This window comes from Sinocyclocheilus anshuiensis, unplaced genomic scaffold (genome assembly GCF_001515605.1).
Source record: "Sinocyclocheilus anshuiensis isolate Anshui unplaced genomic scaffold, SAMN03320099.WGS_v1.1 scaffold940, whole genome shotgun sequence".
Taxonomy (NCBI): Eukaryota; Metazoa; Chordata; class Actinopteri; order Cypriniformes; family Cyprinidae; genus Sinocyclocheilus; species Sinocyclocheilus anshuiensis.
The window spans coordinates 392,602-413,371 of record NW_015549620.1 but is presented as its reverse complement, the minus strand read 5'-3'; the positions used below and the strand labels follow the sequence as shown (position 1 = coordinate 413,371).

The 20,770-nt window shown below is 36.5% G+C and overlaps 1 protein-coding gene across 2 annotated transcripts in view; it reads right to left on the bottom strand.

The window, feature by feature from the left end:
* Positions 1-1,411: 1,411 nt before the first annotated feature.
* arhgef18a (rho/rac guanine nucleotide exchange factor (GEF) 18a) overlaps positions 1,412-20,770 on the bottom strand; it is a 23,245-nt gene continuing 3,886 nt past the window's right edge. The window contains exons 2-21 of one of the 2 annotated variants that reach the window (XM_016448342.1): positions 12,590-12,722; positions 11,981-12,079; positions 11,728-11,868; positions 11,375-11,625; positions 10,416-10,541; positions 10,166-10,283; positions 9,713-9,967; positions 8,977-9,053; positions 8,881-8,884; positions 8,706-8,799; positions 5,870-5,931; positions 5,566-5,751; positions 4,940-5,080; positions 4,742-4,845; positions 4,585-4,650; positions 3,799-3,846; positions 3,135-3,623; positions 2,795-3,053; positions 2,565-2,666; positions 1,412-2,234 (exon numbers count right to left, since the gene is read on the bottom strand). In XM_016448342.1, the coding sequence (XP_016303828.1) occupies positions 2,077-2,234; positions 2,565-2,666; positions 2,795-3,053; positions 3,135-3,623; positions 3,799-3,846; positions 4,585-4,650; positions 4,742-4,845; positions 4,940-5,080; positions 5,566-5,751; positions 5,870-5,931; positions 8,706-8,799; positions 8,881-8,884; positions 8,977-9,053; positions 9,713-9,967; positions 10,166-10,283; positions 10,416-10,541; positions 11,375-11,625; positions 11,728-11,868; positions 11,981-12,071 (2,772 nt within the window). In that variant the 5' untranslated portion in view covers positions 12,072-12,079; positions 12,590-12,722 and the 3' untranslated portion in view covers positions 1,412-2,076. Of the gene's footprint in view, positions 2,235-2,564; positions 2,667-2,794; positions 3,054-3,134; positions 3,624-3,798; positions 3,847-4,584; positions 4,651-4,741; positions 4,846-4,939; positions 5,081-5,565; positions 5,752-5,869; positions 5,932-8,705; positions 8,885-8,976; positions 9,054-9,712; positions 9,968-10,165; positions 10,284-10,415; positions 10,542-11,374; positions 11,626-11,727; positions 11,869-11,980; positions 12,080-12,589; positions 12,723-20,770 lie in introns of both variants that reach the window. The other variant, XM_016448340.1, reaches the window with a different exon arrangement.

Below are 20,770 nucleotides of genomic sequence, written 5' to 3'. Positions count from 1 at the left end.
AACTATCCTGCCTTCCTTAAAGGCTTAGTTCACCCAAAAATGAAAATTAGCCCATAAATTACTCACCCTCAAGTCATCCTAGGCGTATATGACTTTCTTCTTTCAGACGAATCCAGTCGGAGTTATATTAAAAATTGTCTTTGATCTTTCAAGCTGTTTCATGGCACTCAGTGGCTGTTGCATGCATCAGTCCAAAAGAAGTTAAATAAGTGCCTATCCATAAAAAAAAGTCTCACACGGCTCCGGGGGTGGGGGTAGTTGGTGAGGTAGCGAATAATATCCATATTCAAAACGTAATAATCACTTTAATGTAGCTTGCGCTCACTGTTGTACACTGGAAGCAGCTCCGGGCGGATGACGTATGAGGTTAGCTTTGTGCATACGCTGCTCAGAAGTGACGCACGAGGAAGCGCAGGGGACAGATCAAAACAAAACAACGGTCACTAATTAGAAGTACAAAACGAGGATTTGTAAAGAAGAATGTTGGAGGATTTCGATATAAGCCAAGAGTAGACTGGTTTTCCTTTGCTAAAATAAGGAAACTTTGCTTCTGTTAACAAACGTTGGTTTCCACGAGACTCAATGGCGCATGCAAGATCAAAGACAATTTTTAATATAACTCCGACTGGATTCGTCTGAAAGAAGAAAGTCATATACACCTAGGATGACTTGAGAGTGAGTAATTTATGGACTAATTTTCATTTTTGGGTGAACTAACCCTTTAAGTTGCACGGGTATATTTGAAGCCAACAATACACTGTATGGGTCAAAATTATCGATTTTTCTTTTATGCCAAAAATCATTAGGATATTAAGTAAAGATCATGTTCCATGAAGATATTTTGTAAATTTCCTACCGTAAATATATCAAAACTTAATTTTTGTTTAGTAATATGCATTGCTAAGGACTTAATTTGGACAACTTTAAAGGCAATTTTCTCAATATTTAGATTTTTTTTGCACCCTCAGATTCCAGATTTTCAAATAGTTGTATCTCAGATCCAACTATTGTCCAAATATTGTCCTATCCTAACAAACCACACATCAATGGAAAGCTTATTTATTCAGCTTTCAGATGATGTATAAATCTCAATTTCGAAAAATTGACACTTAAGACTGGTTTTGTGGTCCAGGGTCACATATGGTACTGCATATTCAAACTTAACTTGTAGTGATCAATTTAAAGGACACGTGAGAAGACCAGTGGAATTTGGCGTCACTGTGGAAAATGGCAGCGTGGACGTCTTATGGACAGCGTGAGGTTGATTAAATGAGTAAATGATCACTTTTGGGCAAAATAGCCGTTTTTCTGTGAATAATGACAAACAGTGTGAAGTAAAACTGAGTACACAGGTTTTATGTTTGTTCATGTAACACAGCAAATGACAAGCACTTAAAAGTGCAACAGTTCTCTATGAGAGAAAAAAAAAAAAGCTGCGTTTGTTCTGCACTATTTACAATGAACATTTCTAATTAAGACAGTCTGTATTTTCTATGTATAAAATCAAATTAATGATCCAACAGAATTGTGCCATGCAGTATAACATTTAGAAACTAAAAGAAATACACCGTGGTACCTTTGACATTCAGTAGTAATGAGCATTTATCCCCAACTCATAAAAGAAAAACAAGGCTATTTTTTTTTCTAAAACACTACAAAATATTTGCTCAAATATAACATAATTCTCCAGTTAACAGAAGCAAAACAATGTAAAAGATCCCTCGATTGGCACAGAAACTGGAGAAAAACTCCAAAAGTAAATTTACCACACATTAAATAGATCTACACTTTTTTGAGAGAAGCTCTTGATTACATGTCTCCTACAAAGAGTCCAGGAAGAACGCTAAAACTTTCCAGTGCAACACTTGTGGGGCCAAACATCCCTGAATTAAAATCACAAAAAATAACTAAAAACAGCTATTTACAGGAACAACAAATCATTGAGACAGACCTGAACAGGATTTTGTTCTGATATACTGTGACTGTGATTTAATTTCTTTGAAAAATGCAGGTCATGTTAGAGAAATAAGAATCCCTCTGCAACAATGTTGTAGTCTCGCAGATTGCACAGGGTTATTAAAAGTAAAATATGTCTTCTGCAATTGCGTTGTCTTTGGTTTTACAGTGTCCTGGCTGGGTACTGTGTGTGATATGATTGTGGTTGTGTTTCCTGATGCTGTTTCCTGAATGAGAGGGTATGGAGCTGGATAACTGCTCTGGATGGACAAACATATCTACAGAAACACCACAGAAATGGATTTACTAATGCAAAAACACATATGAATGGTGAATAGTTTAAAAGACTAAAACAGTGCTGCTTTGAAGTAATATGAAGATACACAGTGTACAAAGAGAAAAAAAGGCAGAATAAGAAACGATAATTCACCACCCCAAAAAATCATACAGGCTTGGATTAAAATGAGGGTGAGTAAATTACTGAATTTAATTCCTAGGTGTACTATTCCTTTAAACAAAGAAAATTGAACTTTTTAACCAGGAACAGACCTATCCCAAGAGAGAAAGAAGCTGAACTTAAGGTGAGATACAGAATCAAGAAGTTTCACCTGGATGGAGCCGGTGGGGACTTTTGGATCTCATGGCTCTTAAACTGCCTCCTTCCTTTCCTAGACCTTTTATGGGAAGTACCTGAGACACCTCTATGCCAGCTAAAAGTGTGAAAAGACATTCGAGTTCAATTAAAATCAACTAAATCTTACCGTTATATATTTACCACTGCCCACAAAACAAAACATCAGCTCACAGAATGTACTGGAGTTATTAAAGCAGTTCATACCTGCACTCTTGGTGCGATGGTGGGAATTCCTTTGCTTGCTGTGCTTCTCCTTGCCTTTAGTTTGGGCAGCCAGCTTGGTGGGGATCTTTTGCTGGACAGAGCTGGCTTTGTGGGATTGGTTGGTGGTGCTAATGAGGTGAATGGGCACTTCTGGTTTAACTGGAAGGTTGGCGATGCTCTCCCTGCGTGGTGGTACCAGAGGAGGCCTCTCGTCGAAGCCGGGAGTAACAATATTCAATATGGGGTAAGGTGGAGGTAGCTAGAAAGGCAGGCAAGTTTATGCATGTACACATATTAGGTACTTTAATTGTGATTTCTATTATTTTGTCACCCATCATACCTTTATCTGTTCATTCTCCATGGGAAAGGTTGCAGTGTTCAGTACATTCTCATTTTTCTTATACTTCTTCTCCAGCTGCTCCAGCCTTTCTCTGTCCTTCTCCAGCTTCTCTCTGTCCTTCTCTACAGAGCGCATGGAGTCTCGGAGCCGCTCCAGATCCTCCTGGTATTCTGATTTCCACCTGGCCAGTTCCTGTTTTTCCTCTGCCAACTTTTTTTCCTGTTCGCTGCATTCCAGCTCTCTGTCCCTCAGCTCCTTCTCCCTGATCTCTGCCTGCACCCTCTGCCGCTCTCTTTCCTGCTCCCACTGCACCTGCTCCTGTCGGTGCTGATTCTGGAGCCGGTGGAAGTTGGCCAGCTCCTCGCGCTGCTTTTCCAGGTTCCGATGCTTTTCCTTTTCCAAGAGAGTATTGCCCCGGGGTCGGGACATCAGCTCCTTAATAGTGGCGCGTTGTACCACTATGTGGCTCTCTAGCTGCTGGACGACAGACTGAGAATGGAAGGGAACAGATGAAGAAATTATTTGTGTTGATCTGAATCTACACAGATGAATCGTTTATTTAAAATGATAAATCAAAGGCAAGAGATAATGAATCATTTGATAATCATTTGACAATTATGAGAGTGAAGCACTACATGAAATGCATATTTAAAGTTTGGATTACCTGAAGGCTGTAAAGCTTCTGAGACAGTTTAGTTACAGTGTCATAAAGCTGTGGAAATAAAAACAGATTATGTTCAATTAAAGTTAAATATGTTTGAAGTGAACTACACAATAGAATATTAGAATATTACACACTGCAGTCACTTATGTTAGTTTGTGCGTACTGGTTGTCATAATAAAGGTACAAACTTAATCATAGCAGCATAAAAACAAGAAGAAGTGTTCTGGTCACCTCATAAAACCCCTAAAAATATATCTGCACAACAAACGAAGAACACCCCCCCCTGAAATCAGGTTTGCATTTAATCCAGATCTGTACATAAAGATTTGGGATATTTAGGGCACTGACTCATTCAACCTTACGCTGTCGACATTCACATATGATTGTTGCATTTTGCCTCTTAGTGGCAGTCGCACAGAAATTTGGTTATGAAGCAGCTGTTCACCATGGTAAAATTAATGATTAGTCAATATTAATAATTTTGGAAATAATTATTCATAAAGGCCCAATGCTGTTTAAGGAAAAACATTTTACTGGAAAAACATATTGGTAATTCTCACATTGCACTCATAGTTTTTATTAGAATACATTTCATTTGGACAGGCGGTCACATACATTCTAGTCTCAAACTTTTTTTAAAAATAATATTAACATTTTAACACTGTCGTCAATTTTCAGACATACTGAATAGGCGGCTTTAGAGTTATCACAATGTCAGTCATCAGAAGTTTTGGGTAAAAGAGTCTTTATTCCAAACAAACAGTATAATCAAATATTAAATCTCACCTCTGTTTTAGGAAAGAAGGCTGAAGGATATGCACTCCAGCTCTGTAGAGTTATCTCCTCATCTGCCTAAAGGGTCAAAAGCAAGAACATACAATCTGGTTTACATTCCAGTACCACTGCAAAAAATAACAGGTATGATACTTTAGTGTCAGCTCACCGACAGCTCCAGGTATTCATCAGAATAAAGCTCTCTGTGCTGAGGGTCCGAGTTGGCCCACTGACTTCTGTCCCTCTTTCTTTCCATTAAACTATCAATACCATCTGCAAATAAGTCCAATAGTTAATGGGAATGAATATATAACTATTAGACTAGTGTCATGAAATAAAGTAGATATTTTTTGAAAGCTTCTCTTACTTCCTGGCAGCATGCAGGCATCACTGTCAAAGCCTGTGAAAACATCGGGTCTCTTGTATAATGGGACCAGATCCATCCCCTCTCCAGAGGAAGGAGTTTGGCCCTGCTCACATGTTACCAGCAAGTTCTGTAAAATCTCCACTGAAGAAAGATTTAGCATTCAAATACATCACATTAATCTAATATACATATAAGCAGATGTATGTGTGTGAAAAAACATTATAAAAGGTGTAAAAAAAAGAAAGAAGAGCAGATCAGATCAATTCCTATTCTGTTTTTATTTGAGCTCCATAAGGTGAGACGTCACACCAAGGATCATTCACTTGCCATTTATTGTAACTGTCAGGAACTATTTATTACTACAATGGAAGGATGGCATTTAATTAATTTACTTCAAAAAGGTAACATATCAATACATAAATTTTCAGTTTTAATATCTGTATTGTGTGGTAATCATTTTATAAAAGCAATAATATAACTGCTTAAAATAATATAATATAAAATAAAAATAAAATAAAGGTAACCCAAGCTATCTCTATTCTACAGAGCTGTACTTTTATACCATAAAACATCAATACTGAATATAAACACAAATTCCCTTTGCTACTGTGCAGTGAAAGTCTCACCATCTTTTACAGCTCCAATGAGAAGTTGTTCCCCCTGCAGGGGCTCTGCTGCATTCCCATGCAGCAGATGGCGCTCACTTGGTGAGATGTCGGTAACACCTGTCACATAGGCTGCCATGCTGGAGAATAAACTCTGCTTCTCTTTAAGGTGCAGCTCGATCAAGGCATCACACACACAAAGATTCCCTGCTCAGAAAACACCATTCAGAAAAAAAAGACAACATTAAATGTGACGACAGCTCATTTTACAGCAGAGAAAGAAGGACTAAAATCATAGATTGTGATACAGAAATGTGCATGTTACTTTGAAAGTCTTGGATCCTCTCAGGAAGTTCTTCTGGCTCCTCTTTCTCCTCTTCAGGACAGCTGAAACAAAACCAGAATACTGACGTTAGAAATAATCCCAGAAACATCTTGATATATTACTCATATATTTTCGATTTTTTTTTAGATAAATGTTTACATATATCCAGTTTAACGTCCAATGACAAATATAAGTAAGCCATACAAAGGCTGACTTTCACTGCAAATTGCAACTCATCTGTCATTTTCTTCACTGCACGAGTTTGTGATTGCAATAGTCTGACACATTTTTAGCCTTTTGATTGACATGACGTAACCAGCTCACAATCACCCTTAAGAAGTACTATTTGTTAATAATTTACTTTTTTCAATGTAATATATACTACAGTACAAACGTCTGAGGTCAGTAAGATTTTTTTGAAAGAAATTAATACTTTTAGTCATCAAGGACACATTAACTTAAAAATTGACAGTAAAGACATTTATAATGTTAGACTGAGATGCATAAGCAATTTACTTCTTATGTTTGTGATTTAGTTACCCCTTACATGCCATCTCGTCCTCTACGTTCTGCTGATTCTCTTTTCCTCCATCAGCCCCACTGTAGATTAAAAACTATGGGACAGAGAGCTTTCTCTTACGCCGGCCTAAGGTTATGGAATGTTCGAAGCACTCCCACACTAAGCACTTTTAAGAAACTGTTGAAAACCCACCTTTTTAAAATTGCTTACCATGATTAAGTGTCAGCTGCTGATTAGGGTATTGATTTGTTTTATATTGTATTCCATACTGTATTATTGTATTTTACTATGTTGTAGCTTTGGGTGTGAGAAAAGCGCATTATAAATAAAATGTATTATTATTATTATTATACAATTTCTATTTTAAATAAATGCTTCTGAGCTTTCTATTCCAAGAAACCTGAAAAAAAATGTCAGTTTCCACAAAAATTGAAACATTGATAAGATTTGAAGACATTAAAGGGGTCATGCTTTTTTAAAGATCATTATTTTGTGTATTTGGTGTAACAGAATATGTTGACATGCTTTAATGTTAAAAAACAATTATTTTTCAAATACTGTACACTATTGTAGTTGAAACGGTCGTCCATAAAATGCATTGCTGTTCTGTTGTAAGTAATCTTAAAGATTCCTAAATGCATCTACTTTCGGAAGGCCAAATAAAGTGCTTTTGCTTTCGCCTAGAAACACAGCGTCTCCCTGACATGGCTGCTTCAATACTAACTGTTACTGAAACCACGCCTTCTTTCTTTGTGTGAACATTTGGGCGGCATTATGCAAATATTTCCACATAGTGATGTAGATATGTGGGGGTGTGTTAGAACCAGCCGTTTTAGGGGGCGTGGCAGAGTCTTAACTTTGATAAAGAATATCTCTTTGGTTTTGAGACTTTAGTCTTTGCAACTTCAGGGATCTTATCTATTCACAAACAGCTTGTAACACTCCAAAGAGAAAGGAAAACTTGAAATCGCATCATATGACCCCTTTAAAACTTCAAACACTGATGCTTCATGTAATAAATGTTATTATAATAATATTTCAGATTAGAATATTTTGATCAAATAAATGTGGTGAACATAAGAGACTTTTAAACATTAGTGTATTCTTAAAAAAATGACTGCTTATAAAACACACTGTTCCACGGCCTTCCAGATTTGGTCTCTCCAGGTTTTGCGCTCCTCTCCGGAGGAGGTGTGAAACTCATACATCTCTGGAGTGTCTGAGGAGGCTGAGATCAGAAACAAGGCCTTCTCGTCATGAGCCACATCACGCACAATGAGCTTCAGCAGTGAGATCACCGCAGGCTTACCGTCCTACAGGAGCACATTAGACAGCTGACATTTAATGATAATGACAACTGTAAACTAGACATAAACGACATGCCAAATTATTACATTCTGCTCACCAGAGAGGCAAAGGTAAGTCGCTGATCTTTCTCCAGTAACAGCAGCAAAACATCTGACAACAGCAAGACAAGGACATCTAAAGGCATATGAGAGAAAATACTAATATGTCAGTTAGTTATCAGATGAGCAAAGCAAAATTACAGATAATTACAGAAAAAAATAAGCAAAATGGCCTACAGCATCAGATCCCGAGTTGATGGGAAATAACAAGAGATGAAAATGCAAATTAAACTATAATGTTTTAATGAATTTCTATTAAAGGTGCTGTATGTAGGATTGACACCGAGTAGTTGAACTAGGTATTGCAGTTCAAATTCAAAATATTGGGAGAGGGTTTTTTCACCCGGCCCCTCCTCCTCAGACTTGATGCACACGCAGGTTGCTAGATTGACTACACCAACAGGAACGAGCACACTTGACGATAAATGAAATTAAATACGCTGTGTTTTCCGCCAAGTAGGATTGACGCCGAGTAGTTGAACTAGGTATTGCAGTTCAAATTCAAAATATTGGGAGAGGGTTTTTTCACCCGGCCCCTCCTCCTCAGACTTGATGCACACGCAGGTTGCTAGATTGACTACACCAACAGGAACGAGCACACTTGACGATAAATGAAATTAAATACGCTGTGTTTTCCGCCAACTGGCAACCCGGGGTTTTGAGACTTTAGTCTTTGCAACTTCAGGGATCTTATCTATGCACAATCAGCTTGTAACACTCCAAAGAGAAAGGAAAACTTGAAATCGCATCATATGACCCCTTTAAAACTTCAAACACTGATGCTTCATGTAATAAATGTTATTATAATAATATTTCAGATTAGAATATTTTGATCAAATAAATGTGGTGAACATAAGAGACTTTTAAACATTAGTGTATTCTTAAAAAAATGACTGCTTATAAAACACACTGTTCCACGGCCTTCCAGATTTGGTCTCTCCAGGTTTTGCGCTCCTCTCCGGAGGAGGTGTGAAACTCATACATCTCTGGAGTGTCTGAGGAGGCTGAGATCAGAAACAAGGCCTTCTCGTCATGAGCCACATCACGCACAATGAGCTTCAGCAGTGAGATCACCGCAGGCTTACCGTCCTACAGGAGCACATTAGACAGCTGACATTTAATGATAATGACAACTGTAAACTAGACATAAACGACATGCCAAATTATTACATTCTGCTCACCAGAGAGGCAAAGGTAAGTCGCTGATCTTTCTCCAGTAACAGCAGCAAAACATCTGACAACAGCAAGACAAGGACATCTAAAGGCATATGAGAGAAAATACTAATATGTCAGTTAGTTATCAGATGAGCAAAGCAAAATTACAGATAATTACAGAAAAAAATAAGCAAAATGGCCTACAGCATCAGATCCCGAGTTGATGGGAAATAACAAGAGATGAAAATGCAAATTAAACTATAATGTTTTAATGAATTTCTATTAAAGGTGCTGTATGTAGGATTGACACCGAGTAGTTGAACTAGGTATTGCAGTTCAAATTCAAAATATTGGGAGAGGGTTTTTTCACCCGGCCCCTCCTCCTCAGACTTGATGCACACGCAGGTTGCTAGATTGACTACACCAACAGGAACCGCACTTGACGATGAATGAAATGAAATACGCCATGTTTTCCGCCAACTGGCAACCCGGTGTGCCGAAATACAAATGGGTAAACTGGCAGTGGGCGGGTTTCACAAACCAAAACAGAGACCGACATTCCGGCCCGGAACGCACATTTTCAAAGGAGAATAACTGACTGTAGCATTGTTTTTCAGATAAACAAGTATGTTAACTTAGCATGTTTCTTAAATATCTGCAAACATATTATGGTATTTTTATGCTTTAGTAGAGTCAAAAACTAACATACAGCACCTTTAATAAGTCCAGTGATAATGGATCTGTTATTGGCAGAGTGATCACCTTTGCTTTTGTTAGAAGTTAGCCTCCAGTTGAGAATGCCCTCATGAAGCAGCCTCCTCTCACCCTGCAGCATGTCCTCTCTGCGGAACACTCTTCCGTGGGTCATCTTGACCTGGGACTTGGGCTCCAGTTTACTGCTCAAGTCCCTCAGCCGTGCTGCTTTCTCAAACTCGTCAACGTGGGTATTTACTTGTGATATGGTGTTTTTCAGCAGTTCCAGACCTTGTACAAGGTTCCTATGCTCCTCTGAGTCAACTTGAGATGTTGAATAACATAAAAAAAAAAACCTTACTGACCCCAAACTTTTAAACATTAAGTGTAACTTTTTTGGAGTTACATTTACATAAACTATATAGTTTTATAGTTTATACTATATATAAACTATAAAAACTCAAAACAGAACATATTGTTTTCTTGAAAGAAAAATAAAACTACTTAATTTAAAAGCCGTACCTGTAGTGTATTTAATGACACGTTCAAACAAAACTGGATACTTTGTGATACGCTGTGTTATAAGGAGAATAATCTCTGGTATTCCTAATCTCCGCAAAATAGACATCTGACATACTTTCTGAGGACAGAAAATGGTGTTGTTATCAGAAAGTGAAATTATTAATTGAATATTATTTATTTAAAAAAAGAATATTATAAAACTATTTCAAGAAGTTCTTTTAAAACTTGACAACAAAAGGTCAGATCTTACTCGTATAAAACTCTGGAACTTCTTGTTGTTTTGCATCAAGTCTTTGTAGAAGCTGACTGCATCGGTGTGGTGACTGCAGAACACTCCATAGCAGTATTGCAGTCTGTCTCTTATTTCACCTGAAAACTACACACACAATCATACACGCAGATCAGAGAGTAGTACCATTGTTAAAAGTAAAAGATTTTTATAACAACGCCAAAGGTTAATAAATAAATATTCAGGATATTTACACACCAAAACTTTTAAAATCAGTAATGAACACTGCTTCATTTAATCATACATTACCATTTAAATGTTTGGTGTCAGATTTTTTCAATGTTTTTGAAAGAAGTCTCTTATGCTCAGCATATGCTATATTTATTTGATCAAAAATACAATAATATTGTAAAACATTATAACTGTTTTCTATTTTAATATATTTTAAAATTGATGAATACTGATGAATTTTCCGCTGCCATTGCTCCAGTCTTAGGTGTTACACAGTTGTTCTAGCAATGTGGTTCATTATATTTACTATGAACATATTCCACAAAAAAAAAAAAAAAAGTTCTCAAGTTAAAGCCTAACAAAAAATGTTTTAGTAAAATGCTTGAATACTTTGATAATTTGTTATATAATGCAATGACATTAATACATTAAGTACAGCTTGAGTATCCAAATACTTTTTGGGGCCATTGTATGGCAACCTAATTTAATTTTGAAACAATAATTCCATTCATTTCAGGAAGCACCTGCTGCTTAGCTCAGCTCTGGGGAATGTGGACTCAAAGATCATATGAAGGACAATAGCTATAACTGACAGTTTGGTGATCCAAAGCATGCAGCTTGAGAAATCAAAGTCTAATCCAGGTCAGTAATTGGTCTTTTGTTGTATAACTAGCTATTGATCCTCAAGCCTTTAAGGCATATACATCTGGAATATTGGGAATCCTACAGCAGATATATAATAAAGATACCTGTGCCATAAGAATGTCTCCAATTCTGTGGATGCAGTAATTCTGGGTACTGCCTGGCTCCAAGGAATCGATTCTTCGCTGTTTAAGGCGGTTGAGGAAAAGCTGGTGTACCTGCAGCAGGCTGTCCACCTGTGGAAACAGTCTTTCCAGCTGTGTCTCATCCATTTGCAGGGTCTCACGCAGTTCCCGCACGTATACGCCCAAAACCAGCTTTAGCGTCCGCACATGGTTTATTTCTGTCTGAATCAGCTCTGCCATGATAATGATAACACACTTTTAAAAGATCACGTACACTGCAAATTATTAACTTTTCTATGACAATGAGACAAAAAAGACGTAACAAAAACACATACCATGTATTACATCCTGTCTTTTAATGTCCTCTTTGGACAAGTCTTTTAAATATTGCTGGTCAACAGCTAAACTCCAGGTGGGAGCCTCAAAGTCCCGAGCATCTGCTTCCAAATCTTCACGTAGCGCATTATAAAGTCCATCTGTGTAGAAGAGGAGTAAATATATATTTCCCTTAACATCAACAAACAAATCTGTGATCATGACACGTTTAAATCACATAGCTACAGTAACTAAACAAGTTAAATATCCAACCATCAATACTGATGGTGTCAGCAGAGTATGTCAACTGGAAATTGGAATCTTCTGTCAAGGGCTTGAATCTCACAGAATCTATTTCTTCCATCTTATGTTCTGAAAAACAAAATGACAGCCAGAAGACTATTAAAATGGGCAAGAAAAACTGTTGGAAACTCAGTTTTGATATAGCAAACAAAGGTGAAGGTGAAACATCTAATTTCTGTGCCACCAAACAGAATCATAAAAATAAAATCTAATATGTTATTAAATCATTCTAATATGCTGATTTGGTGGCAATTTTTTTTAAAATTATAACTGTTGAAAACAGTTGTGCTGCTTAATATTTTTGTGGAAACAGTGATACATTTTTTCATGATTCTTGGATGAATAGAAAGTTCAAAAGAACAGCACTTATTTTAAACAAAAATCTTTTGTAACATTATTAATGTCTTTACCGTAACTTTTGATCAATTTAATGTGCCCTTGCGGAATAAAAATATTTTCTTTCCACAAAAAAAACCAAAAAAAACGTAATGACCCTAAACTTGCTGTTTCACGAGAAAAATCATTTTAAAGCAGATATACTGTTAATACAGTTCCTGCCCAGAATGCCAGAGAACTGACCTGTGGCTGGAGTGATAACCAGAGGAGGTGAAAGGCAGGGGGATGCAGATTTATCTGTGCTGTAAGAGGGTCATGCCTGGTATGTCATGGAGCAGATAGTCCTACAGCCAAAAGCAGGATGAATAATCTCTGTCTGAGCAAAGGAGCAGAAAGTCAGCTTTGGGTCTTTGGATCTGCTACTTAAAAAACATTCAGATCAAATGCAAATTCCTTAAAATATTTTTTTTAATACTATTAGGAATTACATGAAACAGTAAATGTCGTACCATTTTTTTTTCTAAACTGATAGACAAGTAGAAGGTATTTTCTGTGATAATCGGTAACGTGACAGTTATAAGAGCAATTTAGGTCGTCAAGTCGAGCTTTATTGTCATTCCGCTACATGTGGGGACATACAGTGGAACGAAATGTCGTGCCTCACAGGACCACGGTGCTACATAAATACAGACATACAACAATGGACTGTAAATATACTATATATAAATAATTACCTATACATAAACTGGAGAGTACAAACTGTACAAATGCTTCACATAAATACTTTACATACTTTACAATTAATCTCATATATTAGTTTAAGTGTGGAGTGAGTGAGGACACAAATGTCATTAAAACAAACAATCTCGGAGACCGTTATTCATTATACAAGACATTAGTGCTTTAAATAGATTTAACATTAGACCCAAGTAAGCTCTAGCCTAGTTCTGCAGATTTTGCCTTTATATCTATGATGGCCTATTAAAGGTCGTATGTGACTATGGCTGTGCAGGTGAAGGTGACAGAAGTGTGTTTGACATGAACACTTCTGGTGAACATATGACATGATCTGCTTTGATTTGTCTCCACCACATGCGCATGCTGCAGTGGAGAACTGATCAAAGGAATGCATGAACATTATAACTGATATAATGTAATAAAATATATATCTTGAATACAATATAAGCCATTTTAGAGTGTCCTCCAAATGCAGTGCATCAATAGCATGCTAGTAGACACAGACAAAAGAAATAAAGGGGTGGTGCTACTGTACTAGTCCAGTTCACTGCTTGGAAATCAGGATATTGAAACTAATCTGGTTCTCTGAAACGGCAAACTGGTTTTGGTTTGTCAGATTCCTACACTCTTGTCAGACAAGGTCAAAGAGTAAAAGACACATGACTTTGCAGAAAACAAGATTAATTTTTTTTTCCCTTTTGTATGGATATTTATTTTTGGACTGTGGTTTAGAGGGATTCAAAGGGAAGTAAAAATGCAGATTTGTGTAGATAAATAATCAAAGTTGCCTTATCTGAGATATGAAATGTTTCTTACTGTTTCCAGTATGCAAGGCATATAACTAAGCACACAAACCCACCAGCCAAATTTACACATAGGAGTATTATTATATAATTGTATATACTTATAATTACACTACAAAAGTTTGGTGACAGTAATTCATTTTTTTATCAATTTCAAAGAAATGCTGTTCTTTCTGTTTATCAAAGGATTCTGAAAAAATGTATCGCTGTTTCCACATAAATATTTATGTTTCAACATTCATAATAATAAAAAATGTTTCTTGAGCACCAATCAGCATATTAGAATGATTTTATCAGACTGAAGACTGGAGTAATGTCTGCAGAAAATTCAGCTTTGCTATCACATAGTATTTATAATAGTATTTCGCTATATTAATTTTATAGTATTTTTGTATTGCATGTTTATTATATCAAATATATGCCTTGGCGAGCATAAAAGACTCTTTAAGAAAACATAAAAAAAAAAAATCTTACTGACCCCAAACTTTTGAATGGCAGTGCTTACAGTATATGGTTACAATGTCACCATTTTAATCACCTTCAAGTAGTTTTGCAGTCCACCTCAGAAACAGTTCTGAAGACTTTTTCAAATGTTCAAAAATCCCATGTAGTCTTTTAAAGGATTAGTTCACTTCCAGAATAAAAATGTCCTGATAATTTACTCACCCCCATGTCATCCAAGATGTTCATGTCTTTTTTTCTTCAGTCACAAATAAATTAAGCATAATGAGGAAAAACTGTTTTGTAAAGCAAAAGAGCCCAGCCTGAAGCCTTGAGCTGCCCCTCCTCTCTGTCTACACTACCATATACAACAATAAATATAGGAAGAAAGAAGAGAAAATAAAGAGGAAGCCTGTAGTGACATGATGCGTGTAATCACAAGGTTTACACATGAAAGATTATTACTTGTCTCATGGTAAAGGATTAGTTAACTTCCAGAATTTAAATTTCCTGATAATGTACTCACCCCCATGTCATCCAAGATGTTCATGTCTTTCTCTCTTCAGTCACAAATAAATTAAGTTTTTTTGAGGAAAACATTCCAGGATTTTTCTCCATATAATGGACTTCAATGAAGGTCCAAATTGCCATTTCAGTGCAGCTTCAAACGGCTCTACGCGATCCCAGCCGAGGAATAAGGATCTTATCTAACGAAGTGATCGGTCATTTTCTAAAAACAATAAAAATGTATATACTTTTTAACCAACATTGTTTATATACTTTGTAAACAACGTATTGCATTAGCTCGACATTACGCATAACGTAGTCATGTTGAAAAGGTCACACGTAGGGTTGCAAAGGGGTGGAATATTTCCGGAAATTTTCCGGGTTGGGGAATTTATAGGAATTCACTGAAACTTTGGGGAAATTTATAAAACTATCATATACAAACATAAATATAAACATTTTGTTTGATCATAGGCTCACATGCATAAAAACTAATACAAATTTAAAAAATGACATTTTGATGGTAGTGTATTGTTAAAAAAGGATTTCTATTTTAAATAAACGCTGTTCTTTTTTTAACTCTTTATTCATCGAAGAATCCTGAAATAAGAATCACAGGTAATAAAAAAAAAAAAACGCTGTTCTTTTTTTAACTCTTTATTCATCAAAGAATCCTGAAATAAGAATCACAGGTAATAAAAAAAAAATATCAAACAGCACAACAAAGTTTCCAAAATTGATTATAAATAAGCATATTAGAAAGATTTCTGAAGAATCACGTGACACTGAAGACTGGAGTAATGATGTTCAAAATTCAGCTTTGCATCACAGAAAAACATTATATTTTAAAGTATATTAAAACCCGAAAACCATTATTTTAAATTGTAATACCAGTAATAATACTGCGCAATATTACAGTTTTGTTCTGTATTTTTGATCAAATAAAGTTTAAAACATTAAAATAGTAATGTTTCCAAACTTTTGACCAGTACTGTAGTTCTATCATAACAGAAAACTGGCTAGCAGAAAGAGCATAAATTGTCAATGAAATAGTGCTAACTCGCTTAGATTTTTAATATCTTGATTTGCTGGCTAGCTAGCTACTGTAAAAACACTTTTTAGTATTTGCTAGTTAAACTTGAATCCCATAGATCAAATATATTTAGAATATCAAAACTTAGATGTAGTCTTTGGGCTCAAATGCAGCAAGTGTGGCTTCAGAGAAAATGGAGGGGAATCCCCCTCTTAGGGGACTAGAGGGGAGGGAATATACACACCATAGGTTGTGTCCTAACAAAATACTAAAGAAGAATCAATACTGTCTGACACATCAAGGTAATGTAAAGAGTTTCAGATCCAAACAACACTTGATCCCACTGACTTTGACTGAATGACAAAAAGAGAGAGACATTCTTCAAATACCTTCTTTTGTGTCCCACACAAGAAGGAAAGTCATACAGGTTTGAAACGACATGAGGGAGAGTAAATGATAACAGAATTTACAATTTTATGTGAACTACCCTATAATTGTATTTGTAGTGGTCATATTAATAGGAAAAATTGTTTTAACAAGGAAAAAAATCTTTTATATTTAATACACTTGAGATGATTACAGTTATAAAGAACTTAGCTGTTACAGTGACTCTAGCAACTGCTTTATCCTCAAGAAAGTCATGATACACCTTGTGAACAAACTAACAATGCTTAATAGCACTCAAACAATGTGCTCGCTTCAAACAATGTGTGCACTGCTATTCATAGAGTACACTCATTCATAAAGACTAGCATGTGTAAAGTGCATTAAGGCTAAATGAGAGAAGTAAACCAGAAGAGCAAACCTGGCCATAAACATGACTTGTGCTCCATTATAAGGTGGAGGATATTGACTAGGATGCACATTTTGTACTCAAATCCAGCTGCACCTTGATGAATGGCGGTTAAAGGCACTGACTTGCCACTTCAAATTGTTGAGAGACCAAGTAGTATGGTTGCATGGACTGAGTCACACTTAAATAACACACAGACCTCCCCTCAGCAGTTATGTAATGGCGTTTTTCTGCAGGTGGTTTAATTACTGTTCCGTTCACACTGAATGACAACTTCTGCTGCAGGCTGCACCTCCCTTGAATCATCTGCTGGATGAAGATGAATATAGCCAATCGAAATGCGGCTAAGGTTTATGCTTATCAGTCAAACGAGAAAAGCAGGCTGCCCCAGTCTGGGTAAAATAACAAACGCCCTCCTTCCTTTACACCGAGCATAAGACACATGAAATGTGACTCTTCTACCATCTTTGTTGTTCCTATAAACTAAAACCCCCAATTCTGAACTATAACACTAAATCGAGGGAGGGCATCGGTTACATTAATATTAACTGGATTTTCACTGGTGTGATCATAGGATGCAGCAGCTGCAAAATGTGAAAGATTTTTTTGGTTACACATGCTGTAACTGATTTACTAGTTCTGTTACTGTGTGGAAAACGCCTGGCTTGCAAACCGCTGTTCCAGTCTATGGTTTGTTCAGTCAGTGTATTTGTTTTTACAATGGTATAGCCTAATTTAGTTGCACAGTATATTACACACAGCACAAGGAAGTTAACATTTTTTTTTTTTGTAATATTCATTTAATTTACATGAATACTTACCAAGATGGACATTTTGATATTTTGTGTGCAGGATTTAAGAAATGATCTGTTCATGTTATGGAGGAAAGCACAGTGCATGTAGGGGGTGTGGCCTCAACAGCCCTGCAGTAAGCAGTGTGCTGTGTGCATGTGATTGAGCAGTGTGTAGGGTAGAAATTAAACTGAAATTGCACTAAATCAGGTTGTTTTAACCAAGATTATGCTGCAAGATTTTGTTCTCAACTACATTTAAGTCCCCAGTTCCTGCAATTTAGCAAATTTCCAGTTTATTCCCATTAATTCCCGTGAATTCCCATAAATTCCCATACATTCCCATGGAAAGTTTCCAGTCTTGAAAATTCCCAGAATTTTGCAACCCTAGTCACGCGTGACATAGGCAGAAATAGCGACCCAGTGTTTACAAAGCGAACATGCAAAGAAAGTCAAACGACCTTTACAAAAAAAGACATGAACATCTTGGATGATCTGGGGTGAGTAAATTATCAGGAAATTTTTATTCTGGAAGTGAACTAATCCTTTAATACAAAGTCATAAAAATGGAAAGCATAATTATAAAATAATTAGAAAACTACTGTTTGAAGTAGTTTTAGATGAACACCCTGCAGGACACTGTGATGTGACTCATGTCAACTGCCCAAAGGCTTCATTCTGAAAATAGCCAAGAGAAGACAAGACAATTCACAGGAAATCATAGATGGACGGACGCTGAAGTGCAGGCACTTGTAGCAAATGTACCACTGCCAGTTGTCATTGGAGATTCTTAGTCCTCCTTTCCGTAACTGTACATTTAGTTCTGGAACTAAAGTGGTGCGAAAGGCCCTTAAGACAAGGTTTTGTGAGATTCCTGCTGAATTTGGTGAGCTCTTGATCAGAGTAAAGGGGCTGACATTACTATATATAATGGATGTATAAAGGAGTAGCAGAAAGCTACATACTGAGTATGAGTTTCATATTAGCATATTAAATTGAACGCTGAAGGCTTATTGCAAGCTTATTCCATGAAACTAACAAGTACCTATTTGTGTGTTACTAGTACTTAATTTCTAATTTATTCCTTTTAATTATCAAGATTAGATATTATTAGATAACAGTATGTAATTCAATGATGGTTCATATTTTATATACAGTCACAAGCACTTGTTCATCACATCTAGTAGCACTTCTTTCTTCTACTAGTAACTATCCTAACAGTTATTAGTATCTATTCCTGATTTACAGTACAAGTACTTTTTTATGAGACACTAGTATCTACCACAATAGTTTCTAGCAATATTTCTTATCTCATTGGTTATTCATTTATAAATAACCAAAGTCATACAATTAACAGATATAATTAAAAGATATTTAAAGTTAATACTAGACAAAGATTCCAAAATACATTCAGGTGACACTTTTAAAAAAAATACATCAAACACATCTCTGAATAAAATCATTGTCTATTTACAATAAAAACAGTGCAGTCCAGTGAAATATGTTTAACAGTCATTGTAGTTGACTTCAAATGGGTCATGAACTGCCTTTTTTATTACTTTGTACTGTTCTCTGAGGTCCACTTATAATGTTATACATTTTTTTTTTACATCAAAAAACATCATAGTTTAGAAGTAATAGGCTATTTTCTGTCCTGTTTTGACCCCCTCATCTGAACGCTCTGTTTGAATAGGCGTGGTGGATTGTAGACTGGGAAGTAAACACCCACACAGTATGATTGGCTAACAGCTGTGTATGTTTGACAGCCTACATCCTTCACAGATGGATGGTGCTGTGATTTAGGTAAAAACGCATAAATACTCAGTATATATTTCAAACGATCTGTAATAACAGACAAAGCAATAGTGACCACATAATAAAAAAGTTACTCACACTTGTGTGGTGCGACATTGCTGTCGGATCCAATATATTCCACACAGCATCGTCTTTTAGTTTCAATCTTTCTGAAAATTCTGAGTTGAATTGTGCTTTGTTTGAAAACGAATCCACAGTAAAATGAAGTGAACAAAGAACCAAGTTCTTATTGACGCGGTCTGGAACTTCTTTATAAATAAAGTTCATCCACTCTTTACTAATGTTGAGATCAGAAGGAAGGCGATGCAAAGACTGTGTTTTTCCATAACCTATATCACCCAGTATAATACTGCAAATTCGCTTTACAGTAAATAACTGTAATACCCTTTGCATCATGGGAATTTTCTGTGACGTCAAACCCCAACATACAGTGACTTACTGTATTTTAAAAAATTGCTTTATACTACTGTATTTGCCGTAATGGCCTTTTTGGTGCCATTCTATTGAGGCTGCTTTATTTTCCTCATTTCTCACATTTGGATTGACAAGATTTGACTTGCACCGTGTCTACAACGCCACAACAGTTTGGGACTGACTACACTGGATGTTACATCGCTTGTAATGATTGGAAAATCCGTTTGTCCTTCGTGTCAGAAACAGCACGAGCACTTGGAGTACATCTGTATGTCAGAAATAAACCGGGGCATCACTTTACTGTCCGCATCCACTGTAGATAGTATAATGGGTTCTATATTGTCTTTTGTCGAGTTGCGCCGTGCCACTCACGTCCGAGGAGGACACGGAACCAGCGGGGCAGCGCCGCGGGTTTTGCCCGGGGATGAACCCGCAAGAGTGGAAGAGTTCCAGAGAACATCTGCGCTGTGTGTCGATGCACCTCACGAGAGAATAAGACCAGTAAGCAAGGTAAAAAATATATGTACATTTGTCTGTGTGTTAGGGATACTGTGTGCAACAGTGCGGAGCGACATCACGGAAAGCGGACGTGAAATTGAGGAGGAGTAACGTTAGCCTATATCGCTAAATGAGGAGCTCGAGCTGTAACTGGTTTGGTTAGGGCTGTACAGTGCACAAAAAATCGGTCTGAATAAATGTACTACAGTAGCACGTGTGCGATACAGTTTTGCATGTGTATGAGCCTGTTTACAAAACTGTTGTCCAACAAAGATATAATTTATTGACATGCTTTTTCTCCAAATTAACTTAACATAGTCGAGTGTTTGAAATACTTCTTTTTGTGACCAGACGTGGTTTCATATTACAGAATGATAGTATTATATACAGTGATAAAGGCCATGTCGATTAACATTGCATTATAAATATACTTTCCTTATAAAAATACCCAAGATTGAAGAACACAGATAAACCACATATTTTGTGCACTCGTATGTTTATTTTCCTCAAGTTTCATCAGTTAAAATGTCTCTGTTGTGCGTTTTATTCAGCGATAACTGGATACCTTCCTGGAGCATCGTCAGTAGTATT